Source organism: Macrotis lagotis, chromosome 3, assembly GCF_037893015.1.
Source record: "Macrotis lagotis isolate mMagLag1 chromosome 3, bilby.v1.9.chrom.fasta, whole genome shotgun sequence".
Lineage (NCBI taxonomy): Eukaryota > Metazoa > Chordata > Mammalia > Peramelemorphia > Peramelidae > Macrotis > Macrotis lagotis.
Window position 1 is genome coordinate 281,212,253 of NC_133660.1, and position 24,370 is coordinate 281,236,622.

Consider the following 24,370-nt stretch of genomic DNA (forward strand, 5'->3'; position numbering starts at 1 on the left):
CATAATCCATCTTTACTTGATTACCTCAAAGCTACTCTAAGAGTGTTTTTAACTTGCAAATGTGAAATCCTAAATATGTTTGGAAGAATATTTAAGCTATGTAACGAACATTTTGATGACCATAAGAACAAATGTTGTAAATATGAACTTTGTATATCAGCATACTTGATTACATTTGAACTTGCATTTGGAAGGATCCATTCCCAGAATGACTGAAATTGGCATTTTACTTAAGAGAAGGAAAGCCTGTTTACCTGGCAGTGTTCTCCTCACTGTTTCCATTACAGTACATAATCCCTGTCCCTAAACATGTCCAGAGTCCTTTTGGGAGGGAGTGTGAATTGGGCCCAACTGGTTTTTATGAGACTCTCTTCTATGGTCCCGGGTTCTTGCTGGATACTGAGAAGAGTCAACATGTCCTAGGGTCACTGTCACTGCTCCTGAGCCCTTACTAGGGCACTGCTGCCTGAGGATGAAAAATGTTCCCTATGATCCAGATGTGGAGGGAGAAATTTCTGTATGAATAGGCTCTTTCATTATGCAATTTTTTCTTGATTGTGGAAGGACACAAAAATGATGACCAGGATATGAAATCGCTCCCCTGGAGCAGTGGCATTTTACAAGGCCAATCTCTCAGGGCCTTTGGTTCCTCCAGGCTCCTGACCCTGGAAAATCCATATTAGAAACAAAACAACTGAGTTCATGAACTCTGGAGAGCAGCTCCCGCCTGGGTCCCTGGCAGGCTTGGATGGTCCTAGGGGCCCAGCCAGATGGGAGGGAGGCTAATTCAGCTCTGAAGGCACCTTTCATTCACAAGATTTGGGGCCCCCAGCAAACAAGGGAGTGGCAGCACCCTCAACAGCAACTAGGGGGCATTCTGGTTGGGCCCATGAAGATTTCTTGGACCTTTTGGAAAACCTTAATGACTTTACTGACTGCCGAGCCTTGAATGTTAGCCTAGTGTGTTCCAGGCCCAAAGCAACCATTTGCTGTTTCCAAAAGCCAGGATTTCTGAAATGCAGCTTAATTTGAACTTTATTATAATCCCACCTAATTCATTCTTAAATGATTGAGGGCCACATCCCAGGCTTAGGGGAGGAGCATTTCTGCTTTGATCAAGTTATGGGCTTAGCCATCTCCTGAAAATGGGAAATAGCTTTTGAGATCCCTTAAGGAAAAAGGGCTTCTATTGATTCTGTCCAGTAGATATCTACATACGCTTTAGCTCCGCAAATTCTCCTAATTCGCAAATAGGGGATTTTGAGTTTCTATTCCCAGACGTAAACCCATGTGAAGTAGACCAGTTTGCCTAGGACCACGTGTATCAAGGAAGAGGGAACCCTTGGCCATTGCCCGGGATAATGGAGAACACTGGGGCCCCTTTCTCCTTGGGGGCACCCCACTGCCAGCAGTCTTCTATTTTGTTTAGGAATATAGATAGTAGCTTCTTAAAACAGATTTGCTTGGTAGCATTCTGAACCTATAAAATTTGGATTTCTGAGACACTAATCTGTTTTGTAGCACCTGAAACCTGAAATTTAAGTTATCTTCTCATGATGTAGGAGAGTGATATATGCTTTTGAGAAGACCCCCAGGTTGCCTTTTTTTAAACACTGTAGGCAAACCCCATACAAAATGAAGGGCAGCTAGGCCCAAGATGTGAATTGAGTGTAGGGGAGGCTACAGATGCCACATTCCTGAAGAGCTCACCTCCCATCCCTCACAGTCCTGCCCTACTACATCCAAATGACCAATTCTGGGGGGAGTGTGCTCTACAAATCATTCCCTTCCTGGTATGACTTTTCAGAAAAGAACAGATTCTATGCCAGTTCAGCTCCTGTCAGCTGCCACAGGTCTCACTGGGTACACCCAGAGCCCTCAAAGGGAGTGTCCTCACCTCTACCAGGTGGTCAGGAACAGCCTTCCCTTAGGACAAGGCAGGGGCCAGTCCCTCCATATGTCGGTGAACATTCTGACCTGGGCCAGACTCCTCCCCAGTGTGGATGGTTATGGGTGTGTACAATTGAGGGTTGGCTGGCGAGTTGGGGGAGGGGGGCCAAGAACCATGTCTCCCCAGTGTTTTGAGATGTCTAATCTCCTTTATTTCCATAGTGGCAATGAAATGGCACTAAGGGTTAAGTAGCAGAGTCAAGGTAAAACTTGTGAGATTGCCCCTGCGGGGTGGGTGCACTTTCTGTGCCACAAACAACTGTCTCTTCAGCAACTATTTCTACGTAAGATAAAACCTAAGTAACTTTTCCTAACTGTTGTTCTGGAGACTTCTTTGGGGCTGGATCTGTGTGAACGTTTAGGTGGCATGTGCACATGGAGGGGGGAGGGGGAGGAGGCTGGAGCCAACTCATTCCTTTTTTTAAAAATTAGCTTAAGCAAGATCAAGACATTCATGCACTGCTTTTTATATTTTATTTTGTTTCAAAAAGCTAAACATTTACAACATCCCTTGAAATTTTATTAACTACATTCTGGGATCCAATCCCAAAACTTGCAAATATTTCAAATTTATTCCTGATAATTCTTCCTAGGGTTGATGTAGGAGGAAGGCCCCCATTTTAACAAACAGACCAACTGGGAAGAGGGAGCTGGACAAATAAAACTCCCTCAAGTAACATGCAGGGCAGTTTTTGTATTCTAGCTACTAGAAATGCTGAGGGCCAGTCCAACGGGCCCTTCTGAAGGGCACCGCCCAGTTGGTCCAAGCGAACTTGAAAGAAGACTAAAAAGTGATGGCCCCCTGTTAATGCAGCTTGAATCTCTCCTTTCTGTATTGGGAGGGACGAGCAGCCAATTTGGCCGGTTTCCAAACCATCCGTCCCCAATTTTGGAAGACACAAGTGGTCAGTCTGTAACACTCAGTCGCAGAAGAACACTTTGTACCTTCCTCAGGCAGAATTTTGATTCTCTGTTGAAACCGATTTCTGTGCATGAATGGGAAGATTTGGCCTCGCCATTGTGGGCAATCCCCCTGGCATGAATGTCTGTACCCATACACATCAAGGGCCTCTCGATTGGGGGTCTGAGTTGGGTTTTTTTTTTAACAGTAGAATGCTAATATTAGTGCTTGTTTGAGTACTAACCATAATGAAGTTAAAAGGTTCAAGGCCCAAGGCAGATATGCTTTAATAATTCGAAAAAGATACTTGGGAGATGACATTTTTTTTTTCCTTTTTACCTTTTCAACTGGTTTCCTAGGAAACCAATCTCCTTCCTTTCCTCCCTTCTTTCTAATTGAATATAAATATTTGCTTGTAGTAGCCTATGAACCATTAACTGTGTAAAGCATTACCCTCTGAAGCAAAGTGACTCCTATTTATTTTCCTCCTTTGTGAAACCAGAGCCCTGGGTTTGGGATCTCACAAATTTAATTTGGTCTCATCCCACTTTGTGAGCACTCCTATTAAGAGATTGTTGTTTTTGATCATCTTTTTCAGAAAGTGATTTGGGTTTGTTAATTCCCTTAAGTCCACAAAAACCTGGATTCCTTTGCGTTGATGAACACTGGATAACCATATATTGCCACAATCTAGAAATAACTTTGCATTCAAAGTTTATGTTGCTAATAGGATCACTGACTCAGTTACATTGAGTTTTGTTCAGTTGCTTTAACAAACCAAACCCATCCACCCACCAGCCAGCACAGTGCCGCTCGGCTGGGACTGACTCTACTCTAAATGTCGAGTTCCTAGGCCTGCCCGTGCCCAGGCAGGGTCTGCATCCTCGAGATGACCCCCAAGCCGAGAGGGTGGCCAACCCCTGCCCCGAGTCCTCCCATACCTGCGTTGGTGCCTCCTTGGGGCAGCTCCAGTCCGGGCCCTTTGTGTCGTGGGTCCTAATTGTTTGGGGTTTGTCGCATGATGCCAAGATGATGCCGGCGCCCGGCCGGGCACCTCGGATGGGGACGTGGCTGTGCTGGGTGGCGCGAAGGGGTTTGGAGGGGAATGTACCACTTGAGCTGTATGTGCATGTGTTCTCTGCTGCAGGCTTGCCCATGCGATCGTGCCTAGAGCACTCTGGTTTCCAGGTGACAGACACGATTCACGGTATAGTATATGAGACCTCGGAAGTGGGAGCGTTCTCTACAGCTCTGATTTCTTTCTCTTCGTTCTTGGTTTCAAGAAATGCTTTAACAAGACAGTTGCAATGCTTGTGCGAGGAGCCCCAGCTCCCTAGTCCGGGCTGGGGGTGCAGAGCTTGACGGCAGCCCTCAGCCGAGGCGCACCAGGCGCGCGGCTTCTGTTTCCTCAGTAAAGAGCGATGCTTGGAGGAATGCTTCCTGGTCCCTCTGTGTCCGGACCAAGTATCTGCCCCTGGGAATCCAAGCCCTGGACTTGATATCCTGCCCCACCCCCACCTCCCAAAGAGTTTAGGACATTGATATTTTCAATGTCGCTGGGTTTTGGAGGAAGGAAAATAAATTTGAAATTCGTTTAATTGGAGACATTCCGGGGCATCAGAAATGAGGGTTGGAAATCACTAGTCCAGGGTTTTTCCTCTGGTACACTGCTTTGTGTACCAATTCTAAAAGAAAATCTTGACCCTTTAAAATGCACTGGGGCATTCTAAGATGGGTCTCAGGAACTCCAAGTTTGGAACCCAGCATGCAGCAAATAGGCACTATAGGGCCACGGGATTTCCCTGTTTCTTGGAGGATACAGGATTCAGTGATAACCTAACATGGAAATTATTGGAAATTGTGAAACTCTCCATCTTCAGAATAAGGGCATGGAACCCCAGGGATGGAGTCTTTTCTGTTCAGCTCCCTTAGTCACCAAGCACGGGCCTCTTGCTTTTGCTGCTTGCCTCCCTTGGGGTAAACGGGGTTCTTGAGGCCGAGGAGAGAGACTTTGTTTAGTGTAGATTCAACTGATCCCAGGTTGCCCCTTGTATGTCCATGGTACACCCATGCTCTTGACCTCCCTGGCCCTGGCTGTTGCACTCTGTTGGCTCCAGCCGTCTTGACTGGAGTGTTTATTGACTCTCCCCCCAGATGCTCCAGTAAATTCCTTCATGGAGGAGCTTGCCTTGTTCCTGGCCTAGAAGCCCCCGAGATCTAATTGGACACTGTTATTCCAGACCGTTTTATTAACAGCCAGCATTCACACATCTTGGAAGTCCATTTGTGTCCTGGGGGGTGGTGTTAAAGTTTGAAGGTTCACCCTCACCAAAGGAGATTTCCTCCTGCCTCAGCTCAGGGTCTGGCTCTTGTTCCCTTCCCCTCATTCTCCCCCCCCCCCCCCAATTTAGAGAAGCCTCGTCTTCTGTACTGAGGAAACAGACCCGAGCCACTGCCGTCCCGGTGGCGCTGCTCTTTCTGACCATCTCCCAGCAGGCGGAGGGGGAGGAGGAGGGAGAGAAGGGAGGATGGAAGATTCCTTTGTAAAGGAGCCCACTGTCCAAAGGGATGATGGCCTTAAAAGAGAGATGGTGCGGCCTTTTCAGGCCTGGAGAAAAGTAAGCAATGTGTAACTTTGGATGGAATGACTTTCTTTCAGGAGCACCATTAGGTAAGGCAAAGGGGCTTCTTCCATTGGCAGAGTAACCCTTTAACTGTGTCACCCCTGAGAAGATACAGCTCTTGTTATGACAGAGTGAGGTAATGACCGTAGCTCTCTTTAGAATTTGTCCACAGGTCAAATCCCGTTACAACTTGGCATGGGCAGACAGGCAGACAGCTTTTCTCAAGGGAGTCTCCTTAGCACCCAGAGGTCGAGGGGAGGGAGGGTGGGGGCAGCGGGGAGGGGATGGGGCGTCTAGCAGCAGGCACACCTGGCTTAGCCCATGTGCCTTAGGGAAAGCTCTGGGGATCCTGGCCTCCAAAGGTTGCAGAGCAGTCAGCCGACTCCTGGGCAGTGTCTTCCCTCCCTCCCCACCCCTACTGGGGTTCCCATCACCAGATTTGTGACTGCAGAAGATGCAGACCTTGCCCTCCCAACAACATACTATCTAGTAGGAGGGAAGAGATAGCTGTAGGGGGCATTTGGAGTCTTGAGTCAAAGACAGTAGACAATAGCTAACATTTATAATATCTCTTTAAGGTTTGCAAAATGCTTTACACACATTCTAACTTGACCCTCACAACAACCCTGTGAGGTAGGTGCTATTTTTATCCTCATTTTACAGGTGAGAAAATTGATTCCAGGAGAGGTTAATTGACTTGCCCAGGTTAACACACTTTATTAGTAAGTGTCTGAAGTGGGATTCGAACTCAGGTATTCTTGACTCCCAAATCCAACACTCTCCACTGTACCAAGCTGTCTCCCACCAAAGAAGTGTGCTTTCTAGAAGGACAGAACTAGAGTGTTTCTCACTTTAGGATTTCTTTTAGGATGAGGTCAATCTAGAAAGAGATTTTTTCATACTTTGTGTAATAACTACTCTCCTTGTAACGGGATTTGACCTTTTAGCACCTTTGCTCAAAGGGAGTAAGAATTTCCTGAAAAGGCCCCACTTGTCCCTTTGTCCAGCTGGGTTTAACTCAGTGCTTAGGGAGGGTTGAGTGAGTGAGTTGGAGCCTTAGACCCTTTCTCATGAGGGGAAAGCAGCAGGAACTTACCTTTTACTTCCTCACTTCTTGGACAAAGTGAGCAGGTGCCCTTGGCTCCACATGCTCCTTAATCAATCCCAGGATGGGTCGTGTCCCTGCCGCCAGAGTAGCTTGGAGAGGCTTCTTTGACCTTGACTTTTTCCCAGGCCCACTTCTACTTTAGGTGCAGGTGTTTTAATAAAACCGTGGGACTTTTGTACAGCTCATGAGACATTTGAAAACTCAGTCCCCTTTTCGAAATTTAGAAAAAAGAGGCTTCCTTTATGGGCTTCTTTATGTTTGTTCTAGAGAACAAACTGTATTTGGGGAGGCTCTATCTGAAGGTCAAGGCTGCTGCCGAAACATTGACCCTCATTGACTTCCTCCTTCCCCATCCCCTTATTAAAAAGGACAGAGCCCCCAGGATGGATGGGGTAGAAAGGGGGGGGGGTGCAATGTAAAAAAGCTTCTCCGGCACTTTCCATGAAGTCTTTGGTCACTAGACTAGAATGATCTCCTAACTAGGAGGGGACCCAACTGTCAGGAGCTTTCACTCAAAAGCTCACCACCCCATTTGTGATGGAGGTTGGGGGAGACTGCTTTGAAAAGTCAGAGACCAGAGAATTGAGCAAGAAGTGTTTCTGCCTCTGCACGAGGAGAGCTCGCTTGGGCCTGGTCAGGCCTAACGCCAGGCCAGCTTCTTGCCTTGGCAGTACATTTCCACTCCAGCGTGATTAGGCCTAGGGCTGACCCAAAGCACATGTCCAGCTTAGCTGTTCTTGGAGGGAAGCCTGCCCCCCAGTATTTTGTGGAAGAGTAGACTTGATAATTGCTTTTGACGCCTCGCCCCTCAACCCCTTAGAGATTCCAATTGAAGATGGAAGTATTCCAGTTACTTTCCTCTATCCATGAAATTGTTCATAGGTGCAAGGGTGCTATTGAAAAGTGAAGTTGCTATTTGGACTCACGGCTCAATCTTTTTTCTTATAAAGATATTCGGAGCCATTGTAAAGTGTTGGTGCTTATTTACGTTGGATTCTGGTGGTGTAGCTTAGGCTTGATGCCGCAGGTCAGATCTGACCAATAAAGAGGCTAGCTCTTCTAGTTCTGTGATTTGGTTTTATCTAGATGTTGATGGCTACAAGTTAGCGTCTCCATTCGCTTTCACCGCCTCACTGAAAGTGTTTGCTTTTTCTCATTCATAGAGGTCCTGTAATAAAGAAGGAGCCGGACAAGCACAGGATGAGAATGCATGCCAAGTGAGTAAGAGATGCTGGGGGACGAGCCCCAAGGCTTTCTGTGGTGGGTTGGGACCAACAACTGCCCAACGACAGTCATGCCACTTGGCTGAAGGGTGGAACAAGTCTGCAGCTCTGAGACTAAGAACCTATTGACAGGAAATTCAATGGTGGAAAACCTTGAATTGGGTACCAGAAAAAATCAGCCTCATCCAGTACAAAATGTGGGGTAGGAATGAGGATGAAAAGTATTTTGCATGACTTTCTGAGTCAGCAGTCAGGAGAGCCAGGGGATTATGGGCATGGGGAAGCAAGAGGGGAACAGCCTCCAAGACTAAGGAGTCCCCCTGAGTACTGCCTTTGTCTGCCCTCATCTGGAGGGGTAGGTTCAGCTCTGGGCAAGACAGTTGACAAACTGGAGGGTCTCCAGGGGGGCAGTCGGCTTGGGGGGGAAAGCCAGAGTTTGCATCGGCAGTAAGACAGCTTCCAGTATCACCAGGCTGTTAGAGAGCCTAGAGTCTGTGGGTCTCCCACCATCCCAAGTCTGATGCCCCTTGCTCTTTCCCTTTGAGGACCTTCTGGCTTGAGAATTCCCATTTGAAAGAAAAACATGTTTTGGGGGGGAGGGAAAGTAGATGTTCAGAGGAGATGGGCCTTGGGACTCAGAGCAGCCCAGGCCAGAAGGCCTTGATCTACCCTGACCCCCTCCCCCAGAGCCGGCCAGATGCGCGAGCTCACAGGGAGTGGTGATCTTTCTCTCCTCTGGGGATGTCTCTACAGGGTGCCGAGGCCATGGTGCTGGAAAGTGTAATGTTCGCCATTCTTGCCGAGAGGTCCCTTGGCCCCAAGTTGTATGGAATCTTTCCACAAGGCCGCTTGGAGCAGTTCATCTCCGTAAGCCTCCCTCCTTCCTTTTTCTGGTCTGCTTTTGCAGGAGGAGCTGTGTCTCCAGAGGGTGAGGTCTCTGATACTTTGCTAGATTCAGAAAAGCGCTGCTGTGCTGGGCACTATTCAGAAGGACTTAGACAGGCACACCTGGTTCCCTAGATCCAGTGAGGATTCCCTGTCTTCATTTGTCGTTTAAAAAAGTTCCAAATGTAAGATCGACTTTAGCCAGAGAAGCAGTTAATGAGCGTCTTCTTTTGCAAATATTCCTCTGAGCCCCAGCTGTCCTGCACGACCCATAGAGACTTGTCCAGACCTTGAGCTGGGCCAAATCTTCCCTCTCTCGTTGACTCTTGGGGACCTCCCATCTCAGCTAACCTCCCCTTGAGATGCTGCTTGTCTCTTTTTTGAGACCTTTGTTGTCAAAGACATCTTCTGGGGGACTGACTCTGAGCCCCCGCCTTTTTCTCTTTCTGAGTAGCTTGGGAAGAAAGGGTCCCTCCCATTGTCTCCCAGGTTTCCCATCCTCCCTGCTTCTTCCTGGTTGGTCAGCATCCAGTCCTGAAGAGCAAGGTCAATCCTTCTGCCATTTGTAGTCAGGACAATTAGGGTTGGGTGGGAGACAGATCAAACTCTGCTCTTCTCTTGGTTCTGGCCAAGTGTGGCCAGGCCCACATGTGCCATTTGGAAATGATGGAATGAGCCAGTGATTCTGAGTGGGTGACGAATCAAGAGAACTGATTTTTAACTAAAACATAATTTGGCTTCTGCCTTTTCAAAGGTCATGTGAATATTGTCATGCCTTCCCAGAAAGTCTCCACAAATGTGCTTGGGAGGTCAGAGGCCTGTCTGCAAGTTAGGCTTAGATTCAAGGGATGTCTCAGGCTCCTCCTGTAAAATGGATCATGAGAGCACTTGCCTCCCAGGGTGGTTGTGAGGATCCTGTGCAGGAAGATCTGGCCCACAGCCGAGCCCTTTTATTTCATTCCTTCCTCCTTGAGAGGAGAGCCGGCAGCCAGATGAGCAGCTTCCTTTGGTGATGATGGAAGCCTAGGGTGGGTATTGGTGGCCAGAACATGGACTTGGAATCTTAGGCTGCGTTAATAAAAGTGATGGCTCCAGGCCAAACGAGCCCTGGAGGATCATGGTCAGTCAGACCATACCATCTTTGAACCCAGAGCCCCAGAGGCTACTTGAGGATCAGAAGAGGAGAGATACCCAGGGGATCCAAGCTGCTCTGGGGGGCCCCAGAGGGTGAGTGGAGCCTGGCAAAGAAGCTGAGGGGATGAAGGGTCCTGCCCGGGGGCGGGGGGCAGAAGAGCTAGCCCATCCCCAGCAAGGGCAGGAGGGAGATGGGACCATGGTTTTTTATTTTCCTCTTTCTAGAGCCGCCGCTTAGACACTGAGGAGTTAAGTTTGCCAGATATCTCTGCAGAAGTAGCTGAGAAAATGGCCACCTTTCATGGTATGAAGATGCCGTTCAACAAAGAACCCAAATGGCTCTTTGGAACTATGGAGAAGTAAGTGGTCAGACCGGCCAGGCCGGGGTTGCGTCGTCCATGAGTGATGCCTCTTCTTCAGAGTGATCAACCATTGTCGTCTTGTAGTTTGATAAGTCATGCGTCCTCAGATGGGAGATGCAGCAGACCTGGCCCTGCCCTCTCAGGGTTTCTCTCTGCTCCTCTGTTCAGTGAAGGGCTCAGCCCCTTCTCCTTCTAAATTCTAAAAAGGCCATTAAACGGCTTTCTGGCTAACAGGGTCGGCCCCCCCCCCCCCCAGACTCCCCATACTTCCCTGGCTTGGATTAGACGGTGGAGGGTTCTCGCCTAAGAATGTAGGGTTGCATTTAGGAGCTTAATGAGGTTCGTCAGACTGAATTTAGAACAACACAAAGAGGTACAATCAATTGTCTAAGCTTCCTTTTTCTTTTTTTCACAAAGATATTTAAATCAAGTTCTGAGAATTAAATTTACCAGAGAATCCAGAGTTAAAAAACTAAACAAACTCCTCAGTTATAATCTGCCTTTGGAAATGGAAAATCTAAGGTGAGTTTTTCTTTTATTTTTTGATCCTATGACATTAGTCTATCTAAAAGATTAATTTTCTCCTTGTCACCATAGCTATCCTATAATTGACTAGAAAAATAGCGACTTATAAGATCCCATTGTTTGCTTGGCTAAGGCCTTGGACTCTGTCAGGAGTGCACCGGGCTGCCTTAGAGCCTCCAATCCAAGTATCTGATGAGGCCCAGAAGATGTAGCCTCAGCCCTGGAATGGAGGAGAACCTGGTGCAGAGTGCCAGGCAGAGATGGGACGGCTGGCTCTCTGGCCCCAAGACCCTGCCGGGTCTCCCGAAAGAAGGGGTTTGGCCTTACCATCCACACAGCAAAGCCCAAGGGGAGGAACAGGATCTTTTGACCAGGTTTCATCACCTACCTGGTTGAACACTCTTGCCCATTGGTCAGGCAGCACCAGTGGGCAGTGAGCTGGACCTAGAAGAGGAGGTGGGCTGCATTGCATAATGGGAAGACCAGGAAAGGAGAAGCTGGCAGGAGGGCAGAGCATGCTGTTGGCCTGGAACCATGGCTGTGTGTCAGAGACAAGAAGGGGATCATTTATTCCGTTCAGTCCACAAATTGGAACCTGCATGGATTCTCTGCATCTTAGGATGAAACGTGCATTAATCAGGTTGTGGACAGTCACAGAATTCACAGATGGAACACTTTCCCCTGGAGAGCACCTTCCAAACAGCTGGGATCCTTTCTAAAGGACATTTCGAGAGGACACGACCTCATGGTGGAAGAGAGTTGGTGGGCAAGGGAAGCGGGAAAGCTGCCGGTGGGTGCCCTGGAGATGCTTGGCCTCCGCAGGCCTGGCAATGCTGGCACAAGACAAAAGCTTATTTCGAGAGGACATGACCTCATGGTGGAAGAGAGTTGGTGGGCAAGGGAAGCGGGAAAGCTGCCGGTGGGTGCCCTGGAGATGCTTGGCCTCCGCAGGCCTGGCAATGCTGGCACAAGACAAAAGCTTATTTCTGGTCTCCTTGCCTTTAGCTTCTGAAAAAGGAAGCATGTGTTCGATGCCCATTAAGTTGGTGTGTATATTTGATACTGAAAAATCCATTCTTTTCTAGGTCATTGCTGGAATCCACTTCATCTCCAGTGGTGTTTTGCCATAATGACTGCCAAGAAGGTAGGAGATTGGTTGCAACCCCCACCTTGCCTGCCCCTCCCCTCTTCCCCCCATCTCCTGCACCTGCTTCTCCACAAATGATGCAGAGTCTGCCTACTCCTTACTGATGCATTTTATTGTAAGGAACTCAAAATCACACCCAAATAGACAGCAAAGGCAGGTGGGCCTGGGTCAGGAACACCTGATTCAAATCTTCCTCAGCACTCACCAACGGTGGGACCTTGGACTAGTCATTTCACCTGTTGGTCTCAGGGGTATTATTGGGGTGTGGTGAAGATCCAACAAGGCAGTATTTGTAGACTGCTTAGTAGTGGGTGTGTAATACCCAGCTACAGAATGGTCACTATGAGTGCCCTGGTCTTAAAGATACCCAACAGCCTTGGGTTCCAAGGGCACCAGAGGGACTCTAGAGGGATGACATCTAGGGGCTGCTATCAAGATGTTGCAAGGTTAGGATAGAGAATCCCGGGGATAGGGAACTACAAAAGAGTGTTCTAGAATATTCCATGAGCTCCAGAAACTGCCTCTTTGTCTTCCCAAGGGGGAGTCTTGGGATGGCACTCTGACCTAGGGGACCCATTCCTCATTAAAAATGTGGGGTCAACACTCTTGTAGGTAACATCCTCATGCTTGAAGGCAGAGAGAACTGGGAAAAGCAGAAGCTGATGCTCATTGACTTTGAATACAGCAGTTACAATTACAGGTAAGATGTCTAGAGCTCCCCGGGGCTCTGCCTACTGTTTGATTATTTTGAAATTCCTCTTGGCTACCAGCTGCTTTCTGGGTAAATCAGAAAGCCAGAGCTGCTTTTTGAGGGGTGGGTACTTCAAGCACAGGAGTTGTGAAGTCATACCACCTGGGGGAATCTGACAAGGAAGAGAGAGGAAAGCTGTTAGCTTTGACCATCCTTCATTTTTGTGACATTAGAAGTCATTTTAGGGCAGCTAGGTGGTGCAGTGAATAGAGCACCGGCTCTGGAGTCAGGAGGACCTGAGTTCAAATTTGGCCGCAGAGACTTAATAATTACCCAGTTGTGTGGCCTTGGGCAAGCCACTTAACACCATTTGTCTTGCCAAAAAAAAAAAACCAACTAAAAAAAAAGTCATTTTAAAAATAATGGGGCAGAAGAGAGGAGCAAGATTGAGGTATTTGTGCCTGAAGAATACTTTTTTCTGGGAAAGGGGACAGCTTCATTTTTTAGTGTAAGGGTACTAAGAAGAGTTGACACTTTGGGGGGGGGATAAGAATTAGGCCATGTCATCATCTGTTACTATACACTATAATAGATTCCAGGTGAGTCGCAGATAGAAATATTAAAAAGGAGGAACATCTTTTTTTAAAATGAGAGAATAGAAAAGGCTATCTCCTTCACCAAAGTTAGGTAGATTTTTTTTTTTAACAATCTGAACTTGAAGGAAAAGGAGTGATATAAAGTTATGTTTAGTTATGTAAAAAGAAAAAAATGTATGACAGAAACAGTGGACCCAAAATAAGAAGGGCAATAATGATAATGAAGGGGAATTTATAAGAAATATAAACTGGGGGGCGGCTAGGTGGTGCAGTGGATAGAGCACCGGCCCTGGAGTCAGGAGGACCTGAGTTCAAATCCAGCCTCAGACACTTAATAATTACCTGTGTGACCTTGGGCAAGTCACTTAACCCCATTTGCCTTGCAAAAACCTTAAAAAAAAGGAAAAAAAGAAAAAGGAATATAAACTGTCAATAACTATTTGAAAAAAATGTTACTTGTTACTTTGTGAAAGAAAAGAATTCTTGGTCATCTGTCCATCCATTTGGTAAAAATCATCATTCAAAAAGGATAATGTTGAATACTAGAGCAGCTGTGAAAAGCCCAGCTTAACCATGTTTGCTGCACCCATTTCTGTCTTAATAGAAAGCAAGTTGATACATTGCTATCTCTAAGGATGTTGTTAATAGGCAGGAAAGACCTGGGAGGAAATGGGAGTAGATAAATAAAATGGAATATTTTGGCCCTGTTAAGAAATGATGGCTCTGGTCTGTGTTGTGTAATTATGTAAATCTGTCTACAGCCAAATGGGGCCAATACAGTTGAGTCCATAATTTACCACCCCTGCTTATTGATTGTTGAATCGTTTTTCAGCAGCAGGTGCTTAATACTCAGCTACAGAATGACCACCATGAGTGCCCTGGTCTTAAGGATACCCAAGGGCACCCAACTCTTTGCAACCCTATTGGAGGTTTTCTTGACAAAGACACTGGAGTGCTTTTGTTACCTCCTCCAGCTCATTTTACAGATGAAGAAACTGAGGCAAGCAGGGTTCCCCAGCTAGGAAGTATCAAGCCAGATCTTAGCTTGGATCTTCATGACTCTTAAATTTCCATTGTTCCACCAAACCTAAAAGCAATGTTTGATAAAAGGTTTGAGGATTCTTGGGGAGTCATAGGATTGGTGTCCCATCTCACCTCTGATATTTGCTCCTAGGGTGACCTTCTCATTTTGGGGCCTTAGCTTCCTTGACTAGCAAGTGACAGAGTTGGCATTCTAAGTCTAGGGTCTTGTAACCCAAATGAACTTTTGGTGGACAAACAAGGGGACTGGGTTATTTGACATCTCCTGAACGTGGCAACTTGTTTTCTGATTGCAGAGGCTTCGACATTGGAAATCACTTCTGTGAGTGGATGTATGACTATACTTATGAAAAGTACCCCTTTTTCAAGGCCAACATCCTGAAGTACCCCTCCAAGACACAACAGGTACGTCTCCGTCGGTGTTGGTTGTCCACTGTCCAACCAGGTGGGCTTTGGGGCCCCTAAGCTCTAAGCAGCCAGACACATTTCCCTACAGGAGGTTGGGAGAGAAAAGCATGGGGAGTGGGCTTCCTTTGTAATCCTATGAGTAGGATTTTATGCACTTGGAATTATGTTCTGGGAAGGACCTCTCCCCAACCCCCAGGGTCTAACTTGGTTTCTTGGTTCTGGAGCAGGAAAGAACTGAACAGGGATACAAAACTGGATCCATGTATCCATCTGTCTGTCCATCTCAGAAGCAGCTGCCTCTACCTTTGGCTCTGCTTGCCCTCCTCTCTACCCACCCTTTTGTCAGCTGACCTTAGGTCACCACAGACATCTCATGCTGTGGATGTTCTCCCATGTGGGAACCTCACTCATTTCCCTGGGCTCCATCATTCTTTTTGGGCAGATGACTCCTGGGGCTGTATCTCCAGCTCTGATTCATGCCAGCTGCCTTTTGAACGTATTAGCTGACCCAGCATCTTCGACTGGTGTCCACACCTATCTTTGCTCCCCCCCAAACCCAGGCTCTAGTGAGGGTGAGGGACAACAGACAGACAGACAGCCACCTAGCATTGCTAGGAGAAAATGAGAGAGGTCCCCCAGCACACTGAATGGATCCTCTGGTGACCTGAGGAGGGCAGGCACACCTAAATTGTGATTGTCACTCTGGAGAATATTTGTTTGGGTTTATTTGTGTAGGTGCTAGGCAGTGGGTCAGACCTGCTTATCTCCAGGGCTCAGCATGGAGGCTGGTGCAGAGCAGGCCCTTTAATCACTGCTAATGGGTCCTTTATAGTGTTGGTGGGTGGGAAGAAAAGAATAGGGAGAAGAGCCTTAGCATAGGCTCATGCTCAGAGCTCCACATGAGGGAGAATGATCCTGGGGATCATTCATTCCCCCCCAGATCAGCACTTGTCCTATGGGCATTCCCCTGCTGAGTGACTGTGGGGCAGAGGACCCACTTTAGACGCCTCCATCCCCACTCTAGAAGAGTCGTCTTTCAGGCAGAGGATATAGACTAGACCAAGATCACCGGAGCTGTTTCTGAAGCCGGTTGGTATGAAGGAGGGAGGGGTATTGAAGCGGGAAATGGAGGGTTCAGTGCCAGGGTTCAGCTCCAGACTGCCCTCTAGTGGGCTGCCTCACCAGCTTCTCTTCCCTGAGGTGTTGAATTCCTCCATGATCCTCCTCCTGTTGACTGTTTGAACAATATACATCTGAGTGGGAATGGCGACTGTGAGCATAAAAGCTTCCGGGAGAAAAGGGAGTGGGTCAGGGCTTGGTCATGGTGAAGCCAGGCTCATGCCTGGGGCATCTGGAGTCAGGGGGGGCGGGGCTAGTGCCCACTGGGTACAGACTAGTTCAGCTTTACATTTTCAAATGGGAAGAACTTGATGGAGACAGCTTTGGAGCCTGGGGAGGGGGCGGGGAGGGTGGCGCTGCCCAGCTGAGACCTACTGACCAGCTTCTTTGAAGTCTGGCTGTAGCCCGGGACACTGGAAGATATGATTTCTCCTTTCACAGAGACTTCATGGCCAGTTTACTTTCAATAGCTTTTTGTTGTTGTCCAGTCATGTCCAACTCTTGGTGACACCAGGCCCTGTCTGACACTACTATGCCTTCTCCTTTTTACCTTCACCTTCCATCTTTCCCAACATCCAGATCTTTTCCAATAAGTCCTGTCTAGTCATTGCCAAGGATTTGATCTTCTATTGAATAGCCTGAATTAAGTATTTGACCTATTCGATCATCCTCCTCTCCATGGGAATCTCCCAATTTGAAGGCGTCGATTCTGCAGCACTCAGCTTTCCTTACAGTCCAACTTTGCCATCTGTACTTTGCTACTGGAAAAACCATAGCGTTAAGTATGGGAACCTTTGCCAGCAAGATGATGTCTCTGCTTTGCAGTGTCCTGTCCAACTTTGCCACAGCTTTCCTTCCAAGAAGCAAGTGCTTGGATTTAGCAACAATATTAAAAAATAGGAAACTAAATAAGCCTGAAAAAAATTGTGGAGCTTGGTCCACCAGGTCCCCCGGAGCTTAGGATGAATGACCTGATATGTGATCCAATAGTTGTAACTAAGACCTAACAGGAAGCCATGGTTGTCGACCAACTTCTCGTTAATTCTGAGACAGGTAATCTTTGCTTCCTGCAGTGGTGGGGTTCTCTAGCTGTTGGCCATCCTGAGACTGCTTCATTCGACCTCTTCTCACTTGGCCGTGGAGCTCTCTGGGTTTCTGGCCACTTTTCTCTTCTAGACAGGGCTAGGCCCTCACTTGTAGTTTGCCAGTGATGGATCTTTTATTGTATTCTCCCTTTCTGTCATTTTCTTTGTTTTACATTGTCTTCATTTTCATGTGCGAATTTGTTTGCATTTCAAGTCTTGATTTCTCTGAGTGTGTCATTCATTTTGAGGAAATTCCTCAGAAAAGCCAGTCCAGTTTCCCTGTTCTGTCTGTTGTTCCTGGTACTTTGAATTGATTCATTTGTTCATTGTTTTCTTTGTAACCACATTCTGCTTGACCAGGACACAAAAAGGCAAAACCAGTCTTTACCCTCAAGAAGCTTACATTCTTTTTTTTTTTGCAAGGCAGTGGGGTTAAGTGACTTGCCCAAGGCCACAGAGCTAGATCATTATTAAGTATCTGAGGCTGGATTTGAATTCAGGTCCTCCTGACTCCAGGGCCGGTGCTCTATCCACTGCGCCACCTAGCCGCCCCCAGAAGCTTACATTCTTAAAGGAAAGATATGTATAGACTATAATTATTAGAGGGTTTTCATTTTTATTTTTTATATAGTATTTTTTCTTCCACTTGTACACATTGTGAAAATTTTAGCATTCATTTTTACAAGATTTTGAGTTCTAAATTTTTCTCCCTCTCTTCTGAAAATGGTAGAAAGTTTGACATGGTTTATACATGTGCTAACATTATGGTCTCAGGTGTGGACAAAGAACAAATTAAAAGGAAAAAAATAATCACAGGAAAGAATAAAGTATGGGCGGCTAGGTGGCACAGTGGATAGATCCCTGGCCTTGGAGTCAGGAGTACCTGAGTTCAAATCCAGGCCTCAGACACTTAATACTTATCTAGCTGTGTGACCTTGGGCAAGCCACTTAACCTCATTTGCCTTGAAAAATCTAAAAAAACAAAAGTAAATGAAAAAATATATGCTTTGATCTGCATTGAGTTGGTTGGTTCTTCCTGGATACGGGTCTCCTTTTCCTTCTGAGTTCTTGGTACTTGTGTTTGGTCACTGTCTGGCCTGTCATTCCTAGTTGATGATCACACAGTGTAGATGACAGTCCATTGTCTGCTCTCCTCGCTTTGCATCAGTTCATATGAGTCTTTCTGGGTTTTTCTGAAATCTGCCAGCTTGTCATTTCTTACAGTCCATTCTAATCATATACCACAATTTGTTCAGCCATTCTTCAATTGATGGGCATCACCTCAGTTTCCAGTCTGTCACCACAAAAAGAGCTTCTCTGAATATGTACATGAGGATATTTTTCCCTTTTTTATGCTCTCTTTGGGCTCTGGACCTAGTAGTAGCCTTGCTGGATCACAGTTTGATTGCCCTTTGGTTGTAGTTCCAGATTGCCCTCCACAATGGTTGGATCGATTCACCACTCCACCAACAGTGCGTCAGTGTCCCAGTTTTCCTACATCCTAGCCTCTAGTATTTTCCTTATCTGTCATATTAAGCAGTTTGCTCTGGGTGAGTGATATTTCAGAATTGTCATTTGGAACACTTACAGAGTAGGCTTTCCTGAAGGACATTTGAGTTCTTTTTCTTCTTATGTTGTTGGGAGTGTGCCACCAGTCTTCTCATTCAGATGTCTCAGTTCAGTCTCACCTGAGAGTGATTGAAAGTTCCAGTGACCTTGTCATGTGCTGCTGTGTTAAATGAAAGCGGACATGAAAACACTGGAGCTGTGACGCAGTGCTTCTGTCTCTGTCTCTAGAGAGTCCCATGCACTAATTCACTTCTGTTGGTGACTAATCTCTCTTTTTTTTAGCTTCATTTTATTTCTAACTACTTGGCTGCCTTCCAAAATGGATTTGAAAACCTCAGCAGTGAAGAGAAATCCAAAATGAAGGAAGAAATGTTGGTAGAGATCAACAGGTGATTTTTCTTTATCATTACATGGTGATAACTTGTCTTCATTGTCGTCCAGCTCCCCCCACTGAGGTGGGGGTGTTCCCGGGGTCTCATTGGGTATGTACAGGTGACCCTGCTGCCGAGGCAAGGTCCTGTTTCCTTCTCCTCTGTCAGCCCCTGGCAGACTTGAATTCACTGGGTGGTTGCTGTCAGCTAAGATGGACTTTCTAAACAACCTTAAATTTTGCTGGCCTGCTTGCCCAGGAGCTTGTTCCAGAATGTTTGCTGAAGTGGGACCTTCAGGGACATTGTTTAGGTAGCTCCTCTGCTGGGAAAGACAGCTCAGTCAAAAGTGGCCCCGGTTGGGCGGCTAGGTGGGCAACTAGGTGGTGCAGTGGATAGAGCACCGGCCCTGGAGTCAGGAGGACCTGAATTCAAATCCTGCCTCAGACACTTAATAATTACCTAACTGTGTGGCCTTGGGCAACTCACTTAACCCCATTTGTCTTGCAAATTCGGTCAACTGAGAGGGTCAGTGGGCTGTGTGTGTATGTGTGACCCTGGCTCGACCCTGGCTCAACCCCGTTGAGTTCAGTGACCTACTTCCAGTGTTGCCTTATCTGGGCCTCTCTTCCCAAATTTTGAAGTACCATTGATTTCCTCAGTTGGAATGGGAGCAGAAATTGGAGAGAAGGCCCAGTGAGGTGGGAGGGAAGCTCAGTCGTGGCCTGAGGAATTCTTGGAAGAAATGGGTTGGAAAAAATGTTCTGACCAAGTGGTTTTTATTATAAACATAACCATCAACAAAAGTAATTGAATAATGATAGAAAATAAGTGGAAACTTGCCCCTCCCCCAAAACTTGGGACAAGTGGGCAGAGTTGGCTCTCGTCTCTGAACCCTTCCCAACCTGCTTTGTAATTCTCCACTGTGGATCTGGTTGGTGGTTTTGGCAGTCGAGTGTGGTGCTGAACCAGCCTGAAGCCCAATTAGGAAGTCTGTGTGTATGGAGGACAGCAGTGGAGAACCCCGTCTCCTCTTTTGTTCCATCCCGAGAGGGAGGGCACCTCCATTGCCCTCTTAGGCCTTCCATAGGGTGTGTGGCAAGTTCATCTTTAGTTTTATCCAGTGGTGAAGTTTCATCACAATAGACATTTATTTTAAAATTCAACTATTCCAAAAAAAAAAAATTCAACTATTCCCTTGAACAAAAACAAATAAAAAGCAGATGCCTGGGGGTGGGTGTGAGAAGGGAGGCGAGTCAGTCCCCTGCCCTCCTGACCTGTTCCTCAGAGGGTGAGATATGGAGATGGGGGACAGCAACAGCGGCTCCCCCAGCCCTCAGCGCAGTCTTCTCTTCCCCAGACTGAGGGAAAGTAAACCTCCCTGGGCATTGCCTTAGTGAGATTAAGGAGAGACAGCTGGCTTTGTTTTCTTTTCTGGGCATCCTTTTGTCACCCAGCCTGCCCTGCCCACCCTTCCCTCAGCCCTGGCACTGGCTGTCCATCTGAATTCGACATGGCCCTCAGGGTTCTGAACACAGGGACAGAATTCTGGTGGGGATCTGCCACCAGGGGCTCTGAATGGGAGACCCTCAGCAGGGCTTATGGTGGGTGCTGACTGACATTGATTGCGCAAGAAGGTATTTCTCAACATTTTCTTCTGCTTTGCCATCTTAGGTTTGCCCTGGCATCCCATTTCTTCTGGGGACTTTGGTCAATCATACAAGCCAAAATTTCATCTATTGAGTTTGGGTACATGGTAGGTTCTTCTCCTCTAATCTCACCTGCCCCTGGCCACCCAAAGAAGTGATGGAGGGAAAGGTTGGGATTTGAAAGGCAGTGACTGGTGGCGTTCCCCCTCCTGGGAAGCCCTCATTATTGACAGCGGTCATTGCTGTGCTGGTCACTTTGCCTATGGCCTCTCCCCATTACCTCCACCCCGGGTCAGAGCTCTGCTCGTCCCCTGAGGCCCCTGCTTCTCTGTCCCATAGGACTACGCGCTAGCCAGGTTTGAGGCCTATTTCGACCAGAAGAGGAAACTCGGCGTGTGAAGCTGGGGGCCCGCTTGAAGCAGGGGTTCCTACGCCGTGTGTGTGAAGAGAGCCGCTGGGCGGGATTTCTCCTCTGTGCTTGACTCCTGTTCCTGCAGCCCAGGAGGTGGAGCCCGCCTCTACTGGGAACACCTGGGGCTGTGACTCCAGAGACTGTATTAAAGTTGAGTGACGTTTGCTTCCTGTCTCGTTGACGATTTCATGGAGAGTCTTTGACATGAGATCGGGAAGCAAACAAGATTGCGTCATCTGAGTGTCTCCTCATCCTTTCCTCCTCCTCCTGGCAGGTGGGGAGCTTACCCCACCCCCAAGAGCCAGCAGCATTCCGGGGTGGGGGGGGGCTGGTTCTTATTGTTTCATGGTTATGTATTTTTTAAATGTGCTGGTAAAGGTTTTGGCCATGGCCATACATCGTAGACACTACTAGCTTGCAGAAGGAAACAGGAGCTGCCCTCAGTGTCACGGGGGCACCACTAGGACACTACCATTCCCAACCCTTGGGTCCAAATCGCTGATGCTCGGGAAAGCACGTCAGCACAGAGCTCACCTGTAGCTACCTTGTGACTGGCGTCCGTGCTTCATCATCCAGACGTATCTGACTGTAACTGGAAAAGGTCCCCAATTGCTGGACTGCCAGGGAGCCTATGGTGGGGCCGGAAGGCTGGGGGCAGTGGGGAGGGACTGACAAGCTGCCACGAGCTTCCTCCGGCTGATGGGCTGTGGCAGCACTCTCCTGCAATGCCATGGCCCTCAGCTTCCCCCTAGCCTCGCCCCTCCTGTGTGGTGGGGAAGGGAATAACTGAATAAGGGAGTAAGAACAGTTGGTCTTCCTCCTCCTCCCACCAATTGTGGGGCGGGAAGGGAACCCTTGCACAGCCCCAACTTCTGCCTTATGGCACCCCTCCAGTACCACGATTGGGGTGACCAGTGGACTGTGCTGTGACGGGAGGGGGAGGGAAGTATCGCTGTGATATGTCCATAGGTATTACATGACTCTCTAAGGTAAACCTGGAGCTTTTTTACTCTGAACTTTTATTTGAGTTGTTTGTGCAAACATTTCTGCCACCACACAGATTGTACTATACTAAAAATAAAGTTTTAAAATCAGTCCGAGCTTGGCAACACTGTTCTTGGGTGTTGGCAGCGTTTTCATAGTGGTGTTAATGGGATTTTGGTTTGTGTTTTATGAGAGTACTCTCAAGGAAGGGGAGGAGAAGATTGGGAAAATAGGATGTGGAAAACAAGACGGACAAAAGCGACATCACCACCTGCTGAAGCCAGCACTGGGGCGCCTGCCCCGTCTGGAGCCTCCCTTCTGGGCTGCGGTCTCCAACCTTCACAGCCCCTCCAGAGTTTGCCCTTGGCCAGAATTCTGGGTGGAGGTCTAGGACACAGCGGAATGGGGGAAGAGTTGAGGGAAGAAAAATAGGGGCCCATTGGGGGCATGAGTAGATGGATATCCCCCAAGTGCCTTCATAAGCGAGGAAGATGACAAATTCCAAAGGGCCAGCGCTGCACGGACTAGCGATGTCTGCGGAGTCAACCCAGAAGGAAAATCAGATATCCAACCATCCACCCAACCCTCCACACCGATCGATGCAGCAAAACATCCCCCCTCCCGGTAGGAGTGTAGACCAGAGCTGGAGAATTGAGGGCGAGCCTGGTCAGCAAGCTGGGGGGTTGTCTATACCCCAAGCCTAGGCTCTGGAGAAAGGCTGGTTTGATGACAAAAGCACCAGTTTCCCAGTTTGGTTATGTCACATCGTAGCTGTGTGATCTTGGCTTCCCAGAATTGGACAATTTTAAAGTTTGGAAGGGGCCTGCATGTGTACAACGGGCAGCAGGCACAGCAGTGAATAGGTCAACTGGCCTGAAGAAAAGCCTGCACTAGATCCTCCCACCTTGACCAGCTCTGCCCCAGTCATTGCACTGCTCTGCCTCAGTTTCCCCTCTTATGCTTTGGCAGCCTTAGGTGACAGGTGAATGCCAGCTAGCCATGGGTGGTACCCATGCCACCTTGGGGCAGCATGTCCAGGCTGGGGCTGTGGACTAGGAAGCTGATGGCTCGAAAGCATCCCATGACCCCAAGCCACCTCCCCATGTTCGATATGCTCAATTCTTCAGTTGACCCTCTGACTGCCGTCAAGTACCTGCCCCCTGCCCCCCCAGCGGGGGGGTTCCTTCAGACCCTCTCCAGTTTTCCATCTTCTTGGATACTCCTTCCCTCCAGGGAGCCCGAGATCACATTAGCTTTCTTGCTCACCACATTGGGCTGCTGATGCATGCAGAGCTTGTAGCCCACTGAGACCTCTGGATCTCTTCCCAACTTCTGCCTGCTGCCACCAACTCCCTCTTCTCTCATCTCTAATTTATGAAGTTGATTTTTTTGTGCCCAAGTGCAAGGTGATACTGTTCTCTAGTGAATTTAGCCTTTTTCAGTTCAGCTGAATTGGACTCAAATGGGAGGGGGAGACCCTGGCTCCTCCAGGCCGTGTCCCATCCCCCAGCTCTAGCTTTGTGTCCCCGATGTGCCTAGAGGTCTACACAGCATTCCCGGGAAGAGAGCCCAGTCCTGGTATCTCACCGAGGTTCTTGACAGACATCAGGAACACACCGAGACAAAAGCACATTCTCCAGGCGCGACCGGCTCATCTCTTCCCACAAACCCTCTCGTGCCCTCCTTCCCCCAAACCTGGAACACTGTGCCAGCTCACCGGCTCAGGCCTGCCATAGAAGGGCCAAGGCCAAGTCTACTCTGCAGCCAAGAGGCCAGACTACAAAGGGGGTTTTGTCCCCCCATCTCCACCCCCTAAAGGATGAGGATGAGGCCATCCTGACTGGCCTCTGGTACCCCTCCTTGGGGCATCCAAAACTCCCATTTGTCTAGGGCTTTTCCCTAGCCAAGTTTCCCCTCGGGACCCTCAAGGCATAATGGACAAGATTTATTAACGGCGTTTTTACCAAGTGAGAAACTCGGGGCGGGGGCTCATTTCCAGCTCAGTGATCCTTTCCTTGCATCGCAGCCCCTAGAATGCCAACAGCCTTGGGACCCTGAGTCAGAATCGGCTCTGTCCTGATGCCTGCCTCCCTGCTGGGGAGACTCAGACTGGCCCTCCATCCCAACACTGGCTCGCCTGGGCCCACAAGCGCACCCATTTCCTCGTCAAGAAGTGGGGGTGGGGGACGACTAGGAAAATCGGATCGATGCTGGTCCTTCTCTAGGGGTCTGGGCATGAGGGGGGCGATGAAGACAAGCTCCACTGATAGCGACCCACTGACCAGAGGTGCATCACAGAGGGCTGAGGAGGGTCAGGGGGACTGTCGTGACTGCTAGCCAGAGGCTGAGAAGAGTGGGTGCACACTGGCCTGGCAAGGTTGGGAAGGGAGGTCCTCGTTTCCTGGTGGGGGGAGTTCCTTGCAAGCAGAGCCTGCCAATGGACTCTGTCCCTAGCATTTGGCCTGTGGTCATACCCGATCCACATTTATGACAACCCCAGGCCTTGGTGCCAAGGTCACAAGGAAGCTGGGAAGGGTCAGTGCTCTTGGACAGCCTGGGCCCCCTCCAGGCCCACCCCCCAACCAACTG

The 24,370-nt window shown here is 48.4% G+C and overlaps 1 protein-coding gene across 1 annotated transcript in view; it reads left to right on the forward strand.

Annotated features, from left to right (window-relative positions):
- Positions 1-21,891, forward strand: part of CHKA (choline kinase alpha) — a 35,367-nt gene extending 13,476 nt beyond the window's left edge. Inside the window, exons 3-12 of the mRNA XM_074230910.1 lie at positions 7,747-7,800; positions 8,560-8,673; positions 10,051-10,184; positions 10,605-10,709; positions 11,798-11,856; positions 12,472-12,559; positions 14,484-14,592; positions 18,651-18,757; positions 20,411-20,492; positions 20,725-21,891. Of these exons, the coding sequence (XP_074087011.1) occupies positions 7,747-7,800; positions 8,560-8,673; positions 10,051-10,184; positions 10,605-10,709; positions 11,798-11,856; positions 12,472-12,559; positions 14,484-14,592; positions 18,651-18,757; positions 20,411-20,492; positions 20,725-20,784 (912 nt within the window). The 3' untranslated portion in view covers positions 20,785-21,891. The remainder of the gene's footprint in view (positions 1-7,746; positions 7,801-8,559; positions 8,674-10,050; positions 10,185-10,604; positions 10,710-11,797; positions 11,857-12,471; positions 12,560-14,483; positions 14,593-18,650; positions 18,758-20,410; positions 20,493-20,724) is intronic.
- Positions 21,892-24,370: the final 2,479 nt, after the last annotated feature.